The sequence below is a fragment of the Arachis duranensis genome, chromosome 9 (assembly GCF_000817695.3).
Source record: "Arachis duranensis cultivar V14167 chromosome 9, aradu.V14167.gnm2.J7QH, whole genome shotgun sequence".
NCBI lineage: Eukaryota > Viridiplantae > Streptophyta > Magnoliopsida > Fabales > Fabaceae > Arachis > Arachis duranensis.
The window spans coordinates 30,293,999-30,314,774 of record NC_029780.3 but is presented as its reverse complement, the minus strand read 5'-3'; the positions used below and the strand labels follow the sequence as shown (position 1 = coordinate 30,314,774).

The 20,776-nt window shown below is 35.0% G+C and overlaps 1 protein-coding gene across 1 annotated transcript; it reads left to right on the top strand.

Moving 5' to 3' along the window:
• Positions 1-571: 571 nt before the first annotated feature.
• Positions 572-2,736, top strand: LOC107465302 (flavonol synthase/flavanone 3-hydroxylase-like). Its single transcript, XM_016084284.3, has 3 exons — positions 572-1,129; positions 1,544-1,871; positions 2,509-2,736. The coding sequence occupies exons 1-3, from the start codon at positions 669-671 to the stop codon at positions 2,719-2,721; spliced, it is 1,002 nt and encodes a 333-aa protein (XP_015939770.1). The 5' UTR covers positions 572-668; the 3' UTR covers positions 2,722-2,736.
• Positions 2,737-20,776: the final 18,040 nt, after the last annotated feature.

Below are 20,776 nucleotides of genomic sequence, written 5' to 3'. Positions count from 1 at the left end.
AGTTATACTTTATAATAATTTTTTTAATATCAAAAGTTCCAATAATATTCTAGACAATGCATGTAATGATTCTTTATAATAATCAAGTTAATTCCATGTTATTATCAAGTTAGCAAATAGGTTTTTTTACCCTGTTTCTTTAATACTTATTCATAAAAAAATTAATTGGGTTATCATGTAAAATATTTTACAATATTTATATAAGTTTAATTTTGATGCACTGACGATGTAAAATATTTTGGACAGTCATGTAATTATATCAATTTTCTTTTATCATTTATGCGGTTAATGTGAAAAATAGTTATTTTTACTAATGTCGCGTTATGTAATTGGATGTACGTATAAAATTACTTTACACGAACACGTATCAAAATTAAATTCTATTTATATATCAAAAATCAAACTAAAACATAAAAAGGATCTCTTAAATAAGTAAGTTACAAGTCCATTTATGAATGAACGGTAAATTTGAAAACATATGATATATGATATATGATATATGTTACATTCATAGGGTTGGATAAGACTTCAAGATGGTTGAATGTTCGGTCCATATATAAAATGACCTTAATTGCTTCCTTATATAACTCCAATAAAATATAAACTATTTCCCAATCTATGACATCAATTCACACATTAAGCTTATTTTCCAATACATTCCATATATAATGGAAGTAGAAAGAATCCAAACCTTGGCTTTCAGTAACCAACTTAAGGAGCTTCCACCACAGTTCATTCGCCCAGTTAATGAGCGTCCTGAGAACACTAAAGCTGTGGAGGGTGTAACCGTACCGGTAATTTCTCTCTCTCAACCACACCATCATCTCCTCGTGAGGGAAGTCGCGGAAGCGGCTTCCCAATGGGGATTCTTCCTCTTGACCAGCCACGGCATATCCCCGTGGCTGTTCAAACGGTTGCAAGAGGTGGGAGAAGAATTCTTTGCCCTGCCTCAGAAGGAGAAAGAGGCTTATGCTAATGACCCTTCTAATGGGAACTTTGAAGGTTATGGGACAAAGATGACCAAGAACCTTGAAGAGAAGGTGGAGTGGGTTGACTATTTTTTCCATATCATGGCTCCTTCTTCTAGGGTCAACTGTGACAAGTGGCCCAAAAACCCTCCCTCCTATAGGTTCGTGATTACTGATTAGTAAACTTAATTGATTAATTATTAATATTGCAGGATGTATTTAATTAATTCATAACATACAACAAGTATGAGTTATTTTATAGTAACTGCTATAGATTAACACCAACCAAATATTTGAGCCTATTTGCAAAATGTCTTAATATCTATTCATTAGATAATTTAATTTAGTGTTTACTTGGATGTTATTAACTTGATAAAAAAAGATTTTTTAATAATTTTTTTATTATTTTTAGTGTATTTAATAAATTTTTAATAGTAAAAATAAAATATTAAAAAATTAAAATATATAAGATTTAAAAAAATATATTCAAAATTTTTTTTTTTGTTTTTTAAGTTCATCTAAACAAACCCTTGATTATGTAATGGAATTTATACAATTTTATTGATGAATGATAGGGAAGTGACAGAAGAATACAATAAAGAGATGTTAAGGTTGACAAATGAGGTTTTAGAACTTCTGTCGGAAGGGTTAGAGTTAGAGAAAAAGACATTGAAGTCAAGTTTAGGAGACGAGAAAATAGAATTAGAGATGAAGATCAACATGTATCCACCATGCCCACAACCTGAACTTGCATTGGGAGTTGAGCCTCACACTGATATGTCAGCACTTACCTTGCTTGTCTCAAATGAAGTTTCTGGCCTCCAAATTTGGAAAGACAACAAATGGGTCGCCGTTGATTACCTGCAAAATGCAATCTTTGTTCACATTGGTGATCAACTTGAGGTAACCTAAATGTAGTGTATATACTATATACACACACAAAAATACTATGTTTATATAAAAAAAAAAGTCACTAAATCAATTATTATATATTTATATATAAATATATATTATTTAATTTATTTTTATATATTAATATATATTTTTATAGATAGTTGATATTTACTTTACATTTAGTATATATGAGTTTAATTTTAAGACACTGATAATATAAAACATTTTACACAACCATACAATTATATCTGTTTTTTTAGATGATTATTTACACAGTTAATGTGAAAAATAATTATTTTTATTTATGTGACATTACGTAATTAGATATACGTGTAAAACTATTTTACACTGATAGTGTATCAAAATTAAATTTTAACATATATATCTGATTTCTGTAATGAGATTTTAAAAAATAGTTATAATGACTATATTTTGGTAAAATAAACCAAAATGTGGCCCGTAAAATTCTCTAAAAATGTTTGACCGGATAGAAAATGATATACATTATATTTTGTTTGTCCTATCAAAACATAATTTTCATAGCCATTTTTAAGAAAGTTACTATAAAAGTCACATGCGAAGATATATCATACATATTTGAAAAAAGTTGGGCCATAACTATATAATTTTGTGGGGTTTGTAGTAGATATTAAGCAATGGAAAGTATAAGAGTGTTCTACATAGAAGTTTGGTGAACAAGGAATGCATGCGCATGTCATGGGCAGTTTTTGTTGTGCCACCACATGAGGTAGTGATTGGGCCTCTTCCTCCACTTCTCAACGATTACAATCCTCCTAAATTTTCAATAAAAACGTATGCTGAATATCGTCACTGTAAATTCAATAAGCTTCCCCAATAGAACAAATTATATGAAATCAGCACAAGAATGTGGGTTATTGCTTATACGAAATTAAGTTTCCTAATAGCATAATTAAAGAGTTTGGTCGCAATAAACTCTTCTTTTAACTGTTTTGCCATAGTAGATTGGTATTTTGTTTGTGTTTTAATTATATATATATATATATTCTACTCAAACTTCTCTAAAATAAAAAGATAAATTACTTTTTATAACAAGTCTTATTATTATGACATAATTATTTAATAAAAGCAATGAAAAAGATTTTTGAAAAAAAATTAAAAAAGCAAGACACAGAGAGTTTTAAGAATTTAAATTTGGTGCCTCTTGATATCTTTTTTTTATCTTTTGAGATTTTTTTTATTTTGTAATTGAAAATAAATATGTGATTTGAGAAAAAAATAAAAATTACAAAATTAAAATTTTCTAATAATTTTTATAATTTATCAAAAAAATTACATCATAGTTAATTAATTAGATTAACAAAACTTAGGTTAAATTAAAAGTTAAAGTTAATTACAAAATATTAATTCAATTTATTTTATTTAATAATAATAAAATATGCCATAAAGAGTAACTTATTCTTTAATTTAAAGAGGATTAAATAGAATTATTCACCAAATAATAAAGGTTGATATATACATCTCAAACATGCATGCCAAAATCTCTTTGAAGTTAAAATGTGAGTATGCAAAATAATTTTTTTTTAAATTTTGCTTTATATACTTTTTTCCTTTAGAAATAATTAATAAGAATTAAATTCTAAATATTTGCATGGAGTGTTTCTGTGTCCCTTTGCATGCTGCAAAAAAATTTTTTTTTCTCAAATGATCAGTCATCTTATGAGAAAAGAACTTATCCAAGAACTCTCTGCATAGTAGATCTCAATTCGTAACCACCTCATCAGGTTGAGTATAAAACCACATTTTCGCTTTTTCTTCAATAGAAAATGAGAAAATGAAGGCCAAAATTGCAAGCTCATCTAATCTATGTCTTCTAGTGGTTGAGCACATCACTTGAAAATTCTTCAAGTGCTTAATTGGATCTTCTACAGGCAGTCCATGTTTAGGAAGTCCATGTTTAGGAAGCAAGTTGATCAGTCTAGTTTTAAGCTCAAAGTAAGCATCGAAGTTAGGATATCAAACTTAGAGCAATTGAAGAGTAATGTTACGGACTCTCGCTTCCTTGAGAATAATTCTCGTTGGAGCAACCATGTCTTCAACACCTGTATCAGTTAAGGAGGCGTCAAAAGTACCAACAGAAGAATATACAGTTCTTTCGTTAAATGAAGACTCAGAGTCAATCTCAGAAGGGGAAGGTGAATCGGCAGAAGCCACTTCACTATCTGCAAAAGCTAACTGGAGTCGAGCTTGCCTAATATGTAACAAAGTTCTTTCAATCTTTAGATTAAAAGGGGACTAAACTCGGTTTCGGTAGTGATCGTATCATTCAACGTAAGAAACATAGAGTTCATGAAATTATTATGATAAAAAAAAATAACCAAAGAAAAATAACAAATAATTACCACTAATTAAAATCTTAACTATTGACAAAAACATAGGAAAATAACCAAAAAGCAAACTCTTCACATATGTATATATTAACAATAACCATTAATATGACACATATATGCAATATTTCCGGCAACGACGCAAAAAATTTGACGCGGGCTAATCACCAATTTAAAAATTTACCAGCTCTAAAACTCAATTATGTCGCAAGTATAGTTTAAACCGGCAACCAACTCACAATCAATGTTATAAACTTGTCACAAAAATCAAATCAATAACTTGGAGTTAAATCCCGAGTCGTTTTCCCTTAAACTTGCAATTGAATGCATATCATTAGCTATAAAATTTGGGGGTTTTGAACATGAATACAGAAAGGTAAAGTAACCAGAAACTAAAGAATAACCAACAATAAAATTACAAAAAGTAAAGACAATAAATAAGTAAACAACTATCTAATAAGCATGCAATTGAGATGGCAACAATTAAAAAGTAACTACACTAGGAAGCAATAGAATTAAACTAAAAGGACTAAGAGAATTGAATTAATAAAAGATATAGTAATTAAATACTTTAAAAGACCTTGGTTAGCGTTGAGATTTTAGACTTTCTATCTTTGTTATTAACCGCAAACATGGCAATTATTAAGAGTTATTCTCATTTTGTCATTTCTTAACATCAGAAAAAAGTTAAGTAGGTATAATTGATCTCAATCCACAAATCCTAATCAACTTATCAATTAAATTTGATAAAAAAATTAGCATTAGTGAAAACCAAATAACTAACAATCCTAAATTACCAATCAATATTAGACTTTGATAATTCAAGAATACCTAATTACTCAATCCCAAGCCAAGAATTTGAAATTCTACTCTATAATCAAATAAAGCATTTCATCAAAAACTTGATGAGCAATAAGAGAAAATATCATGAAATTGTAAAAATTAATCTAAATTAAATCCAATTACTACCAAATATCAACAATAGCAACTCAATTAATACATATAAAAACATAAACACATCAATGCATTGATAGAAATTCAAAATTAACAAGGTTCATAAACTAAGGAAATAACCAAATAACTCACGGTTAGCTCAAGTAATTCTAAAGAAAATTAAAGTGAGAAAACAAGAAAATTAAAGCAAACTATAACTAAACAATGTTAAAATTTAGAATTGAGTGCAAAATTGATAAGAATCCTAGAGAAACCTAGAGAAAATTTAGAGTTTCTCTCACTACAAAACTATGAACCAAAATTATCAAAAACTATGTAGAATAATGGAATGTTTTTTTTCTTGGATCTAGGCCTCCAATGATTTAGAATGGGGTTGAATTGGGCCAAATTGGCTCCAAAATCGCTCTCACATGCCTATTTAAGTGAGGCATGCACTTCTTGTCATGCGTACACACGAATTGAGGGTGATGCGTACGCATGATAACCAAAACTCAAAATTTCTAATTCTTCATGATTTTTTCACTTTTGCGTGCTTTTGTTTTATCTTCTAAGCCATTCTTATCATATTAAACTTGAGATCACTCAACAAATATATCACGACATCGAATGGAATAAAAGTAAATTAAAATTGACAATTTTAAAGTCCTAAAAGATATGTTTTTAACTCTTAAGCACAATTTAAAAAGAAATCATAATAGCATACATTTTTGGTGAATAAATACAAGATAATTGATAAATTCTACGTTTTTTATCAAAAATTATCATAAAATAGGGGTTTTCAATCTTTCATGTCAAATTGCGCCTTGATAAAAAATACTTTTTCAAACATATTTGGATACATATAAATATCATCATGTATCAGCTTGTTCAGTTTTATTCTTAACATTTATTTTTAAAATGAGTTTAAAAATAGTATATATTATTATTTATTAAAATAAAAAATTATTTTAAATATCTTATATAATTAAAAAAATATTAAAATAATTAAAAAAGAGTAAGGTATCGTTTTTGTCTCCAACGTTTGGGATAAGTCCCAAAGTTGTCCTTAACATTTCAATCGTCCTATTTAAATCCCTAACGTTTCAAAATTGACTCAATGTTGTCCTGCCGTTAGAGATCCGTTAACAGAATAGACGGCGGGATAAAATTGAGACGATTTTGAAACGTTAGGGACTTAAATAGGACGAAAACTTTGGGGACAAAAATGATACATAAAAATAAATTTTAATTTTATCCTTCAATAATATCAATTTTTTACTATACATAGTATTCAATTATTTTTTAATCACATTTAAGTAAATTACACTTAATCATATTACTTTCATTCTAAATAAATTAATTTTTTTTATAATTTTACTCTCAAAGATTTTTAGTTATCATGAAATATTTATAGAATGACTAGTATATAAACTTACAAAAAAGAAAAAAATAATATATATACAATAAAATATAAATCATACATTTTGTGTCTAATGTATCAAAATTCTTTAAAATTATGAAAAAATAAATTTATTTAAAATGAAAGTAATGTGATTAAGTGTAATTTACTTAGATGTAATTAAAAAATAATTGAATATCATGTACAGTAAAAAATTGATATTATTGAAAGATAAAATTAAATTAAAATTTATTTTTATGTATCGTTTTTATCCCCAATATTTTTGTCATATTTAAGTTCTTAACGTTTTAAAATTGTTTCAATTTTGTCCCGCCGTCAATTTTGTTTACGAATCCCTAACGACAGGATAACATTGAGTCAATTTTAAAATATTAGGGACTTAAATAGACGATTGAAATGTTAAAGATAACTTTAGAACTTACTGCAAACATTACAAATAAAAACAATATTTTACTCTTAAAAAATTAATTTATATTTTAATATCATTACAATATATATATATTATCTCTGTGTCTTATAAAAAATTAAAATTCGTGTGTCCATATATCATATAACATGTTGTGTCACGTGAGATGTCTGTATTAGTGCTCCAGTATCATAGCATCTATGCTTCCATTCTAATCACCCATGCAACATGCGAGCCATGTGGCTATCCTAGAGCTTTTTGCAAGATGCAAAAGATTTCCTGCTCTACTACCAACAATTAGAAATAGATCAGCACTTATCTTATTTAGTATTTATTAATTATTGCAACAATTAATAAATACTAAATAAAGTAAGTTATGACTGTTTTTAGCTGATTTTCTTTGGTTACTAAATATTTCTGTTATAAAAAATAGGTAAATTCTATCATATCTTTTATAAAGTAATATATAATTTATTATGTGTGATGTATCACTTTTTAATTGGTTATTAGGTTAACCATGGTTAAACTATTTTATAATTAAATTAGTTTTTAAAATGGATAATTTGCAATTTTTTAAAGTATTAAAATTTAAAACATGAATTTTTTTCAAATCATTTCGAGAAGATATATTCTAACCCTTTGTAATGGCTTTCAACTTTTAACTCCTCCCTCATTTCTTCATCCTCGTTGTGTCTCCCAAGCAACACCGCCTCGTTATTTTTAATCAAATTATAAGTCAACTGAATAACCAAAAAAACTGATAGAGAGTTCCAAGAACGCAGAGAAGAGAGAAAATCAACCTGTCTAATCACGGTGAAGTAGACTCTGACCAGGGGTGACAGTAGCGACGAACGAGGACGCGACGATGAGAGACGTACCGGAGCAGTGTTGGAGACACATCAGAGCTGGCGAGACGAATCAGATGAGCCGGCGATCATGACTTCTGAACTCTGGATTTCAGCCGTTCAAGACTTCAGGAGAGGCTGACTGGTGAGGAAGAGTTGCTGAGTGACATTAAGAGAGAACGAAGAAGAAGAATTTACGATTAGAACTACCGTTAATGTGATTTGGAAAATTAAAAAAAAATCAGTTTCTAGTATTTTAATAAATTATACATTTACCCCTTTTAAAAATTTAATTACAATATAATTTAACTATAGTTAAGATAGTAACTCAAATTAAAAGCAAATATCAAATTAAGAGGTGACACATTATAGAGGTAATTTACATGTTCTTTTAGGAAGAATTGGATAGAATTCAACAAATAAATATGTATCTCTATTGTAAAATTGTATTTGCTCCTATATTAAAATAAAAATTATTTTATTAAATTTTGTGTCAAAAATCTATTTTATTAAATTTAATCTCGCATAATAATAAAATCTTTCTATTAAATTTTATCTAAAAGTATAATATATATTAAATAAATTTAATAAAACAAATATAATAATACTGTTCAATTAATGCTGAGTTTCACACATAAATTAGATTAAAAATAATTATAAAATAGTTAAAATTTATTATTTTTTGGTGTCTAACTTTATTATTATTTGATTAGTCTTTTTTTTGTGATTAAATAATTATTAAGTAATCGAAAAAAAATGTGTTTCATGATTTTTGAAGACTCAAACAAAAAAAAATCTTAAATAAAAGATAATATGTTTATGATACGGATGCCCAATGATAATGTATGTATACTATATAAAAATAATAGAACTAACACAAGGAATGGTATCTGGTGTATGAGGTCAAGAGTAATTACAAGAAAGAAAAGGAAAGAAAAATCAAGGGAGAGGCTCACAAGCAGTATTAGACTCACAACTCACCTGACAAAAGCAAAGTTTCAATAAGGAGGAGAAAAGAAAATTGAAGAATTCAGAGGGAGGAGAATTAGCAGAGAGAGAATAAGCTCACAATTCATGCACACCCTTTTTTTCTGATCATTTCTTCTCCTTAACTACCTTTCATCTTCGTCATCCTTTTGCTTTCCACGTGAATGGTTTGTTATGGTCTTGCTATTCATACCTTCTTCCACGTGGTTTGTTCTTTTATTGGCCTCCCTTCTTGCATTTGTATCATTACCCCTGTCCTGAAAAATAACCTTGTCCTCAAGATTGAATTGAAGGTATTGAATCTTCATATCTTCATAGGACTCCCAAGTGGCTTCTTCATCAGTAAGTTGAAGCCATTTGACCAATACTTCCTCATGCCAACGGCCATTTTTTTTAACCATTCGATGACCCAATACTCGATGGGGGTACAACTTGCAACCCTAGGCATGAAGGAATAATGGGGCTGGTATATTGGTTGGAGTAGGGTTACCCACGCACCTCTTTAGCAAAGACACGTGAAACACAGGGTGGATGCGAGCTCCGGGTGGCAGTTCTAGTTTATAGGCAACTTTACCAATTCGCTGCAGTATGAAAAAAGGGCCAAAATACTTCATGGCTAACTTGTGATGTTTGCGCACAGCCAAAGAGTGTTGTCTATAAGGTTGCAATTTGACATAAACAAAGTTACCAATGTTGAACTCAATATCACGTCGCTTGGTATCGGCTGTAGCCTTCATCCTAGCTTGTGCTCGCTGTAAATTACGTTTCAAAGCTTCCAACACAGTATCACGCTGTTGTAATTGTTCTTGAACTGCAGGTGTATCTGAAGCTTGTGGGTTGTAGCGTATAATTGCGGCTGGATCTTTTCCAAAGACAGCTTTGTAGGGCGACATACCAATAGCTGAATAGTATGATGTATTATAACTGAAGGCAGCCCAAGGAAGCAACTTTGGCCAGTCATGAGGATTCTCTTGTGTATAACAACGTAAATACATTTCAAGGCACCGATTGAGCACCTCGGTCTGCCCATCCGATTCGGGGTGATATGCCGAGCTTCGAGCGAGTGTGATGTCGTGGCCTTGACAGCATTGCTCCCAAAATCTGCTAGTAAAAATTCGATCACGATCTGAAACGATTGACTGGGAAACCTCATGAACGCTCACCACATGTTTCAAAAATGCCTCGGCAACTTTAGGTGCTGTATAGTTCACGGGCAAAGGAATAAAGTGCGCAAACTTGGAGAGTCGATCAACCATAACAAGAATCACCGATAATCCTTGTACCACCGGTAAGCCAGTGATAAAGTCCATAGATATATCCTGCCATAAGTGTGAAGGCATGGGTAAAGGTTGTAAGAGGCCTGCAGATGGTAAAGTGGAGTACTTAGCCTGCTGACATGTAGGACAAGCTCGGACATAGTCCTTAACAGTTTTGGCCATATCCTTCCAAAAAAACTATGCTGAGATGCGGGTCAAAGTCTTCTGGTAGCCGTCGTGACCTCCCACTATTGAGTCGTGAAATTCATAGAGTAAGGTGTTCACTAAAGAAGACACGTGTGGGGAACCAATATTCTGTCCCCGCGATACCGCAAACCCTGACGTTGCTGCCACCTTCCCGAAGTCAATTCCAACTCTGAAAACTCAGATCTGGGGTCATAATCCTTCGATTCAGCTTGCAGCTGAGGCACCAAAGCACAATGCAGCACTGAGAGACCCATGAATGATCTAGATAGACTATCTGCTCCTTGATTTTTAGAACCTTTCTTATACTCGATTGTGAAATCGTAGCCAAGTAATTTTGCCAACCAAAATTGTTGCTCCGGAGTTTGTATAGTCTGATTCTGCAGCTCTTTTAAACTCTTATGATCAGTTCTGATAACAAATCTATGCCCCAAGAGATAGTGTCGAAACTTTGCGACTGCTGAAATAATGGCCAACATTTCTCTAGCATACACCGATTGTTTCTGGGCTGTCATGGATAATTTCTTGGAAAAATACGCTATAGGGTGTCCATCTTGACTCAAAATGGCACCGATCCCCAATCCAGAAGCATCGGTCTCAAGAACAAAAGGCTTGGAGAAATTTGGCAAGGCTAAAACTGGCACCGATGACAGAGCCCGCTTCAAGTTCACAAATGCGCCATTCGCTGCAGCAGACCACGCAAAGTTATCTTTGCGCAATAAGTCGGTAAGAGGCGCAGCAATTAAAGCAAAGTTATAGATAAATTTGCGATAATAACTAGCCAAGACTAAGAAGGCTCATAACTGCTTCACCGAAGTAGGAGGTAACCATTGCTTGATCGCTTCCACTTTTGAGGCATCCACCCTCACTCCTTCTTTGGAAACTACATGGCCCAAATAATCAACCTCTGTCCGACCAAAAGAACACTTAGAGAATTTAGCAAATAAAGCATTCTCTTTGAGGATAGTTAAAACCTGCTCTAAATGTTCAATATGTGAATTCCAATCAGGACTATATACCAATATGTCGTCAAAGAATACAAGGACAAACTTTCTTAATACAGGTGCAAAAACTGAATTCATGAGGCTTTGGAAAGTTGCCGGTGCGTTTGTAAGGCCGAAGGGCATTACGAGCCATTCGTACAAGCCTTGGTGTGTTCAAAACGCTGTCTTGAAACAGTCTTCAGGCCTTACACGGATTTGGTGATATCTCGACCTGAGGTCCAACTTGGAAAAATATTGTGCATCAAAGAGTTCATCCAAGAGTTCATCAACTGTCGGCATTGGGAAGGAATCTTTGATGGTGACTGCATTAAGAGCCCTATAATCCGTGAAGAATCTCCATGAGCCATCTTTCTTTTTAACCAAAAGCACAGGGGATGAAAACGGGCTCGAGCTAGGCCGAATGATGCCTGCAGTTAACATGTCAGCCACAATGCGCTCAATCTCAGTCTTTTGGCTATGAGCATAACGATAAGGCTTCACTTTCACAGGGGCTGTGCCTGGACGTAAATGAATAGCATGATCTTGCATTCATGTCGGGGGTAAGTCTTGAGGCACCTGAAAAAACTGAACTATATTGGCGCAACAACATTGCCAACTCAAGAGGAGTATTGCTTGGTATGTCCAAAGATTGAGGAGAAGCAGCTTCTGGCCCTTGTAATTGAATAGTATAAAGTTCTGCAATTTCTTTAATGGCACGCAACCGTTTCAAGTGATTGAATTGAGCTTGGGTTGGCTGGTTATTCAATTCCCCTTGTAAGGTAATGAGTCAGTTATTGTCCAAGAAGGTAATGAATTTCTTTCGATAATTGACCAAGTGTGTGTCAAGCGTCTCCAACCATATATCACCTAGTACCAATTCTTCACTGGCTATTGGGAGTAAAAAGGCTGTGATAAACAGTGTATGATTGTGCACCGTAACTGGCACCGCACGCACTTCACCTTCACACTGTAATAATTCACCATTGCCAACTTCTACCTTGAACTGGGGCGCGACATACACAGGCAATGATAACCGCTTCGTCAAGGCTGGGTGAATGAAATTGTTCGAGCTGCCCCCATCCATTAAAATACGTATCTGGCGACCATTGACTATCCCGGTAAAGCAAATGGAGTGTCGATTCGGTACACCAGTCAAAGCATTATAAGATAAATGCAATGATTCCTCCACGGTTGGCTCCACGCTGATATCGGCCTACACGGGTTCTGACGCATGTGTCGCAGCTTGCGACTCCTCTGGGACTTCCTCCAAGGTCTGGATTAGAAAATAGTGTTTTGAACTGCACTTATGGGTTGGGGTGTATCGCTCATCACAAGTGAAATAGAGGCCTCTATCCCTCCGGAATTGGATCTCAGTAGATGAAAGTTTACTCAATGTATTTGAAACTGGTGGTGTGGGCAGTAATGGTGGTGTATGGGGAATGTTAGGAGGTGAAGGTAAAGCGGGTACGGTCCTTTGTTGTGTATGATTAGGAGTACGTGGGTGGGACGTTAACTGCGGTCGAAGAGACGAACGCCCATTTTGGGTCGGTGGGAAGAATTTATCCTCAAACAACTTCGCCAATGAAACAGCTTGCATCAAAGAGGCCGGAGATCGAGATTTAACCTCTCGCTTCAGGTCCGGATGTAACCCACCAACAAAACAATCAAGCATTAAAGCATCATCCATCCCATAAACCCTTACAGCTAACTCATTAAACGCATCAAAATAAAGTTTCACCGAAGCAGTTTGTTTGAGCTTCAACAATTCTTCACGTGGATTCTCAAATAAAGAAGGGCCAAAATGCATTTGCATAGCAGTGGATAATTCAAACTAGGATGTTACCGGGTTGAGTTTTTCCCAAATTTGGAACCAGGCAAGGGCTCGCGCCTCCAAATTGACTGCAAGGAGATCCATCATCTGATTCTCTGGGGTCTCGTATATGCGGAAGAATCGGTCCATTGTGTGACATCCTCAGACCCTGAAAACTTGGAAAAATCCAACTTCAATTGACGTTGGGGCGCAAAAATTTGTCTCGATGGCGGTTCATGATGTCCCTCCCGTTGATGCTGGAGTGAAGCTAACGACTGGGTTATAGCCGCGAGCTGTTCCTGTTGGCAATCAAATTGCTCTGTCAACTTGAGAATTGCATCTTGCATTGTTTGCATCCGAGTGTTGTCTCCCATGGCAGCTCAATGGAAGCACCAATGATACGGATGCCCAATGATAATGTATGTATAGTATATAAAAACAATAGAACTAACACAAGGAATGGTATCTGGTGTATGAGGTCAAGAGTAATTACAAGAAAAAAAAGGAAAGAAAAATCAAGAGAGAGACCCACAAGCAGTATTAGACTCACAGCTCACCTGGCAAAACAAAGTTTTAATAAGGAGGAGAAAAAAAATTGAAGAATTCAGAGGGAGGAGAATTAGTAGAGAGAGAATAAACTCACAATTCATGCACACCCTTTTTTTTATCATTTCTTCTCCTTAACTACTTTTTCACTTTCGTCATCCTTTTGGTTTCCGCGTGAATGGTTTGTTATGGTCTTGCTATTCATACCTTCTTCCATATGGCTTATTCTTTTATTGGCCTCCCTTCTTTCGTTTGTATCATTTTACTATCTTAATTTATATTATAGTTTTTATTATTACATGTATTTAATTTATAAAAATATGAATTCATAACTTACGTTAATACCTATCAAATATTGATAAACCAGTATTGATAATAAATAAATAGAAGATTATTTAATATTTAATATATATTTATATATTTATTGTAAGATATTATATTTTTATTATTTTAATTCTTCTATTATCTATACTTATCTTGTATATTAGATTACTAATTTGGAGCCCGTGCTCTGCGTGAATTGTGTATTTATCATGTTGTAGGATTGAATTATTATATATAAATATATAAATTGTGAAATGTAGTGATATGACTTAATAATAATAGATTTTGAAAATAATGATCAAATAGACTCCTACCTAAATATATTATTTCGTGGAAGTTAGTAATTGAGGTAATTTATACATTAAAATATTCGGTAGGTCCGTGATTTCCTCATAAAAAATTCATCCATGTAGATGGCTTAATCCACATAAATTAAATAATTTAAATTATATTAATAAAATAATTAACAATTTAAAAATTATTTATATACTAACCCAAAACATAAAAATCAGGTCCAATAAAAATGAAAAGTTCACTTAAGAGGGTGATTTCTACCGTACACACGACCTTTTTAAAAAAGTCGGACACGGTGAAAAGGACTAGCTATATTTATCCAAATAAGTAACTGCCTCTCCGAATTTCTCCAACTATCTCTATCTTCTTTGAAAGATAGACCCTAACAAACTCCCAAAATTAAGGAAACGGTTACCCATCAATAAAGGTGGAACTATTTTAACAAAGGTGGTCAAACAACTCTACTATAAATACACTAACATCCCTCAGGTATATATACATGTTCTAATATACTAAAAACCTGCCTAAAACCCTTGCTAACTTAAGCATCGGGGCCTCTTGCAAGTACCACCCCCACCTCCTCACGAAGAACTCGGACGGCGGTACCTCGACGCTGGGACAAGTCAAACGCCGCCATAGAAGGAGTTTGGGCCTCACGCTCAGGCCCAAATCACCATTTCAGGTAACCCTCAGAACATTGACGCCGCTGCCGGGGACCTAGAATTCGACCCTTGATAATGATGGACAATCAGTTTTAAGACGGCCACACGACTCTGAATCATAACCTGAGCTCCACCGAGATGACCTCGTACTTGCAATACCTCCACCATGGAAAAGAACACATGTCCCTCACGGAAAAAAGACGTCAGAAAACCCTTAGCCGAGGCGGATTCAGTCAGAGGTGCATCCACCAGAAGATGAAGAACCTCCACATCCAACAGAGATACTAGGTTTAGTCCATAATCATCGTGGACGATTAGAGCAGTGATGCGAGCGGAAATTGGCAGATTAAGACTTAATTAGAAAAATGGCGTTGCGAGTACAGTTCTTAACCGGCAAAAATCTACTCGTCAATTTAGAAAAGGGTTATCACAATTTTTAGAAATAAAATACTGGGAGTATGAGTCCCAGGTCGTCTCCCAACGAGTTGCAGGAAGATGTGCTACTTTATCAATTAGAGGTTTTCAAAAGGGGTTTTGAATTTGTTGAATAAAAAAATAAATTAGAGAATTTATATGATTTAAATAAAATCTTGATCGGGAGAAGATTAATTGGAAGTTCTATCCTTGTTGGAATTTTATCAAGAGCAATTAATAATCAGTCATTGTTTTAATTTAGTTACCCTCAATGAATGAAGGAAAGTCAAATTAAAAGTCAACTTCTATTCACAAGTCCTAATCCTCTCCCTTGGGAAGGATTAGAGTTAGTGATTAACAAGTCAACCAATAATAAACCAATTACAATTGAACTCTTGAGTATTCTAACTCAAGGTTCTCCTTTTAATTATCTCCCAATCAAGTTGGGGAACTACTCACTCATCATAATTATAGACTTCACAAAATCAATGGAGAAAATAAGAAAAGACATAATAAATAATAAATAAAGAGATTAATTAAAAGTAGAAATAGTTCTGTATTAATCACTTGTAAAAATAATACAATGTCAACTCTAGAGGAATTAAGAATATGGAAGAATAAAAGAAAAGTAAATAATAAACTGTAATGACTAGTACCGGAGGTAGACTCTTCCAAAAGCTAAAGCCAAAATCTTCAAAATCCTAATTATGAATGTTCAAGTGAGAAAACCTAGGAGAGGAGTAAATTCAGATCTAAAAACTTGAAATTATGCGAAATGAATTGTTCTATTTGTCTCTGCATGTTCCCTGTCTCTAATCTGTGTTTCTGGGCCGAAAGCTGGGTTGAAATCTGGCCCAGAAACTCTGCCAGCAGCTTTTGTAATTATGCAAATCGCGCACGTCACGTGGCCGCGTCGTCCATGCGATCGCGTCACTCAACGTCTCTTATACCACGCGTGCATGTCGTCCACGCATTCGCGTCGTTCGTGCAGCTTCCAATCCGCGCGGCCGCGTCAGGCACGCAGGCGCGTCACTTCGATTTCTTCCATTTCGCGCGGTCGCGTGAGCCATGCGACCGCGTGACTTCTCGCTGGTCATCTCCTCAATTCCTTGTGTTCCTTCTATTTTTGCATGCTTCCTCTTCATTCTTTACGCCATTCCTGCCCTATGAAGCCTGAAACACTTAACACACAGATTACGGCATCGAATGGTACGAAGGAAGATAAAAATATACAACTAAAAGGTCTTTAGGAAGCAAGTTATCAATCATAGAATATTTTTAGGAACGAATTGTAAATACATGCAAATCATATGAATAAGTGGGTGAAGACTGGATAAAACTACACAATTAAACACAATATGACAAATCATATGAATAAGTGGGTGAAGACTTGATAAAATCACACAATTAAACACAATATGAATCACAAAATAGTGGTTCATTAACCTTCCCACACTTAAACATTAGCATGTCCTCATGCTATGTTGAAGGAGATAAATATGAATGAATAGGAACATGAAAGACTCATGTTATGCAATGCAACCTATATACATATGAATGCAACTATATGAGTTTGTCCACATGATTAAAAATAGATAAGTTCTCTAAGATAAAACATGGGGTAGATTTCACTAATTCAATTCATATTATAAAAGCAGATAAATTTGTAAGAAGATAGCTTGTGAAAGCAGGGAACACAGGACTGAGCATTGAACCCTTACTATTGGTGCATGTGCACTCTAATCAACTCTAATATATGGGGTAATCGCTCTATCCTTCTCTAATCATGCTTTCAAAAATTTTGTTTTTTCACCTAATCAATCAACAATTTTAAAATGCCAATGCAAACATCATGAGGTCTTTTCATGGTTGTAATGGGGCTAAGGTAAGGGTGAGGATACACATATGGCTAAGTGAGCTTGTGCATTGAATCTTTAATTAACCTAAGCTCTCACCTAACATACATATATTCTATAAAATTTTAACATTCATCTTAGCTACCCAAAATCTCCTTTTCACATTCCATATTCATGCATCAACCTTTATTTTAATTTTATCACATGTGCATTGATTATTAAACTCTGACTTATCATTGGGGTGATTTTGTCCCCTTATTTACTAACATAAAGGAATTTTTTTATAGCTTATCAGTGCACATAGATTTGTAATGTTCTTTTATGGTTTCACATGAATAGGTACCCAATTTCTCTTTATTTCATCATGACATATTCTCCTATTATCCTTTATTTCCACAATTTTCCCATACTCAGTTAACACACATTCTATCTTAAGCTAACCAAAGATTCAATTGGGATTTTTCATTGTTTTCCGTTTAAGGCTAGTAATGTGGTAAAATATAGAACAAATGGGATTAACAATGGCTCAAAGTGGTTAACAAAGGTAATTAAAAGGGTTGGCTTATTTGGGATATGTGAGCTAAACAAACAATGGCCTCAATCATATGCATGCACATAACACATTAACATTGGACATATAGGATAAAACAAAATTCAGATTACAATCACAGAGAAGTAAACACACAAGAAATAAAAATGTTTATGGTAAAATAGTGTAACCATGTATTTAGGCTTAAAGTCTCACGGGTTGTGTGTTCTTTTAGCTCAAAAAATCCTATTCCAATTTCAACTTCAAACAAATTTAACATAAATATTTTGATTTAGATTAGTGATATTTTCAAAAATATATGGTCATAAGAGAAACTTATTGTATTTTCAATCAGGTAGAACATGCATGCAATTAACCTACTAATATGCAATCTATCCTATTCTAAAGAAAAAGAAGTTGGTGTTAGGGAGAAAGAATTACCTCCGGAAGTCAGGTACTGACCGACCTCCCCACACTTAAGGCTTTGCACCGTCCTCGGTGCCATCTGTCAGAAACAGGGGTGGGTTGGTGGCAGTATCTCCACAGTCGGGCCGTCATGGCTCCCGGTGCTGGTAAAGGAAGTGGAGTTTGGAGTGCCTGGGTCCTCGTCAGGTCTGTGGTTGCCTGTGAGTAGCTTCTTGAGGTACTTGAATTGGCGGTGGTTGCGGCGCTCTCGGAGCTTTGCTTTTTGGTCTTGTTGGTCCAACCTCTTCAGTATTTGATGCAGCAGCTGACTAGTAGAAGGTAGAATGTCTGCAGCATCATCTGTGGACTGGCTGGTAGTGGCAGGTGGTGGCTGAGATATCTTCCGTTAGGGACGTACTGATCATCCTGTGGAAGTATGGCTTTGGTGTCCCCAGCTCTGTAGGAAACTCCAACTGCTGAGACAAGATCTGAGACCAAGGCGGGGAAAGGAAGGTTGCCCGCGATTTGCACGTGTCCCATAACATTCCGGATGTGTCTTGGTAGATTTAGAGGCTGGTCTGTGAGAATGCACCATAGTAGAACGGCCATATCTGCGGTGAAGGAGGACTCATGAGTGTTCAGAAAGACGTAATGGGACATAATCTGTGCCCATACGTGAGTCTCTAAGGTGAGTGCGGAAGCCGAGATTCCCTTAGGACAGGAACGATGGTATCCGAAGATCCATTTGCTGCCAGGTCGGGCAATAACTCTGAGAACAGCGTCCCAATCAAATTTGTATGCCTGGTACTTGAGCGCGGCTTCTTGAAATGCGTCCAGTCCTCCTGGAGCAGGGGAAAGATCTAAGGCTCGCCGAATGGCCTCTTCTGTAATGGGGACTTGCTTCTGACGGATGTAAACAGACTGCAGTGTCGGCAGGTGGAAGTTGGAGTAGAACTCAACTACCCAAGAAAGATTAACCTGTCGTGGCAGTCTCTGTCGGAATCCCCAATGTCTTTGTGCAATTTGCGGCTTAACAAATTCGGCAATACGAGGTGGAAGGATAAGAAGGTGTTCATTGTTGTAATTCCGAGCTGCCATAATAGAAAACATCTGCTCACAGTAGCGATTGGGAAATCGTGCAGTGTCCTTTGCTGGAAATGCTTTCTCCTTTTCATCAACCTTTATAATCCTTTTAATTCTTTTTGTTGAGGGCTTGACTGCAGTTGAAGAAGGTTCCGTCACTAATGCTCTTTTAGTTTCTTTCCTCACTGTGGATTTGGGGGTAGCTTTCTCCTTGCCTTTCTTGGTGGCCATCCTGAAAGGAAATGAGTAAAGACATTAGCATTGCAAGGGTTATAGCAAGGAAAAGAATGGGAAAGGTGGTAATCAATGCACAGGAAAAGATAGTGATGTGAACACATGGTCATGACTACATGTGGCAAATCAACAATGGAAATATATCAAGTGCATGTGATGACAATTAAATGCAAGGTGTTTATTGGCGTGCCGGCAAAGGGCATGAGTAGCATAGATCAAGCATTCAATGTCCAAGTTAGATTACCAAGTTTGTTAAACTAAAAATCTGTTTGTATTAACAATTATATTGAAGTAATAAAAGACAAAAAGGGTTTTGTGAAAAATAAGCATTTTGAGTAGTAGATTGAAAGAAATCTAAAAATAGTGCAAAATGCCATATGGGCGTTTTCACAAACACGTAGCATGCATGTTAAATAAGGTATGGAAAAATTAATTTTGAACATGCAAGTAACCCTTAGAAAATAATATATAATTGTTAAACAAGTCCTAAACAATCCATAGGCAACATGTAAAAATAATGACCCAAATAAAATTCCAACACCAATAGAAGGAGGAAGAGAAGAAAAAAGAAAACAAGGATAGAGAAAGTAGAAGAGAAAGAAAAAGAAAACATGAAAATAAGAAGAAGAATAAAAAAGTAGGAGGGAGAGAAGAGAAGAAAAACCTCGATAGTGGCGGTAGGAAAGAGGGGGTTGAGGAGAGAAAGAAAGGGGTAAGGAGGAAGAAGGGAGAGAGAAGGAAAGGGAAGAAGAAATAAGATTGAGGGGGAAGAAAAGATAAAATAATCTGGCAGATTTGAATGAGTTGGGCGGCGCAACCGACCAGACGCGTGGGGCACGCGATCGCGCGGAGAGCCTGTGAATGATATGACACGGATGAGTCGGTCACACGGACGAGTGACATAATTTGCGCTAGTGGCACGGCAGCATCGCGCTTGCACAACTCTCTGTTTAATTTATGTTTTGCCAAATTTTTAGGGTGACGCGATCACGTGGGGGACGCGTGGATGGCCAGAAGGAGAAAATGGCGTGGACGCGTGGGGCGCGCGTTCGCGTGGATGGGCTTGTGCGACTAGCACAAGTGCGGCCCAGCTCCGGCGCAACTCACTGCCAAACACCCTATTACGTCGACTTGCAGAGCCACGCGTTCGCGTGGGGAGGCCATGTTACAAATGACGCGAGTGCGTCAGCCACGCGGACGCGTGGGTCAATTTGTGCCAAACGCACACCTCCAACCACACTTTCGCGTGACTCTCTGTTTCTTTTCTTCTCGAGTCTAAGGAACTATGACGCGGACACGTCATCGATGCTATCGCGTCGTGTGCTTGCTTTTTTTTTAGAATAAAAAATGAAAATGC

What these genes read in the sequence shown, in the direction of transcription:
- LOC107465302 (XM_016084284.3), top strand. Translation starts at nt 669, where the DNA reads ATGGAAGTAGAAAGAATCCAAACCTTGGCTTTCAGTAACCAACTTAAG. An exon ending in AAAAACCCTCCCTCCTATAG is followed by an intron (nt 1,130 to 1,543) that starts GTTCGTGATTAC and finishes GATGAATGATAG; the next exon opens with GGAAGTGACAGAAGAATACA. An exon ending in ACATTGGTGATCAACTTGAG is followed by an intron (nt 1,872 to 2,508) that starts GTAACCTAAATG and finishes GGTTTGTAGTAG; the next exon opens with ATATTAAGCAATGGAAAGTA.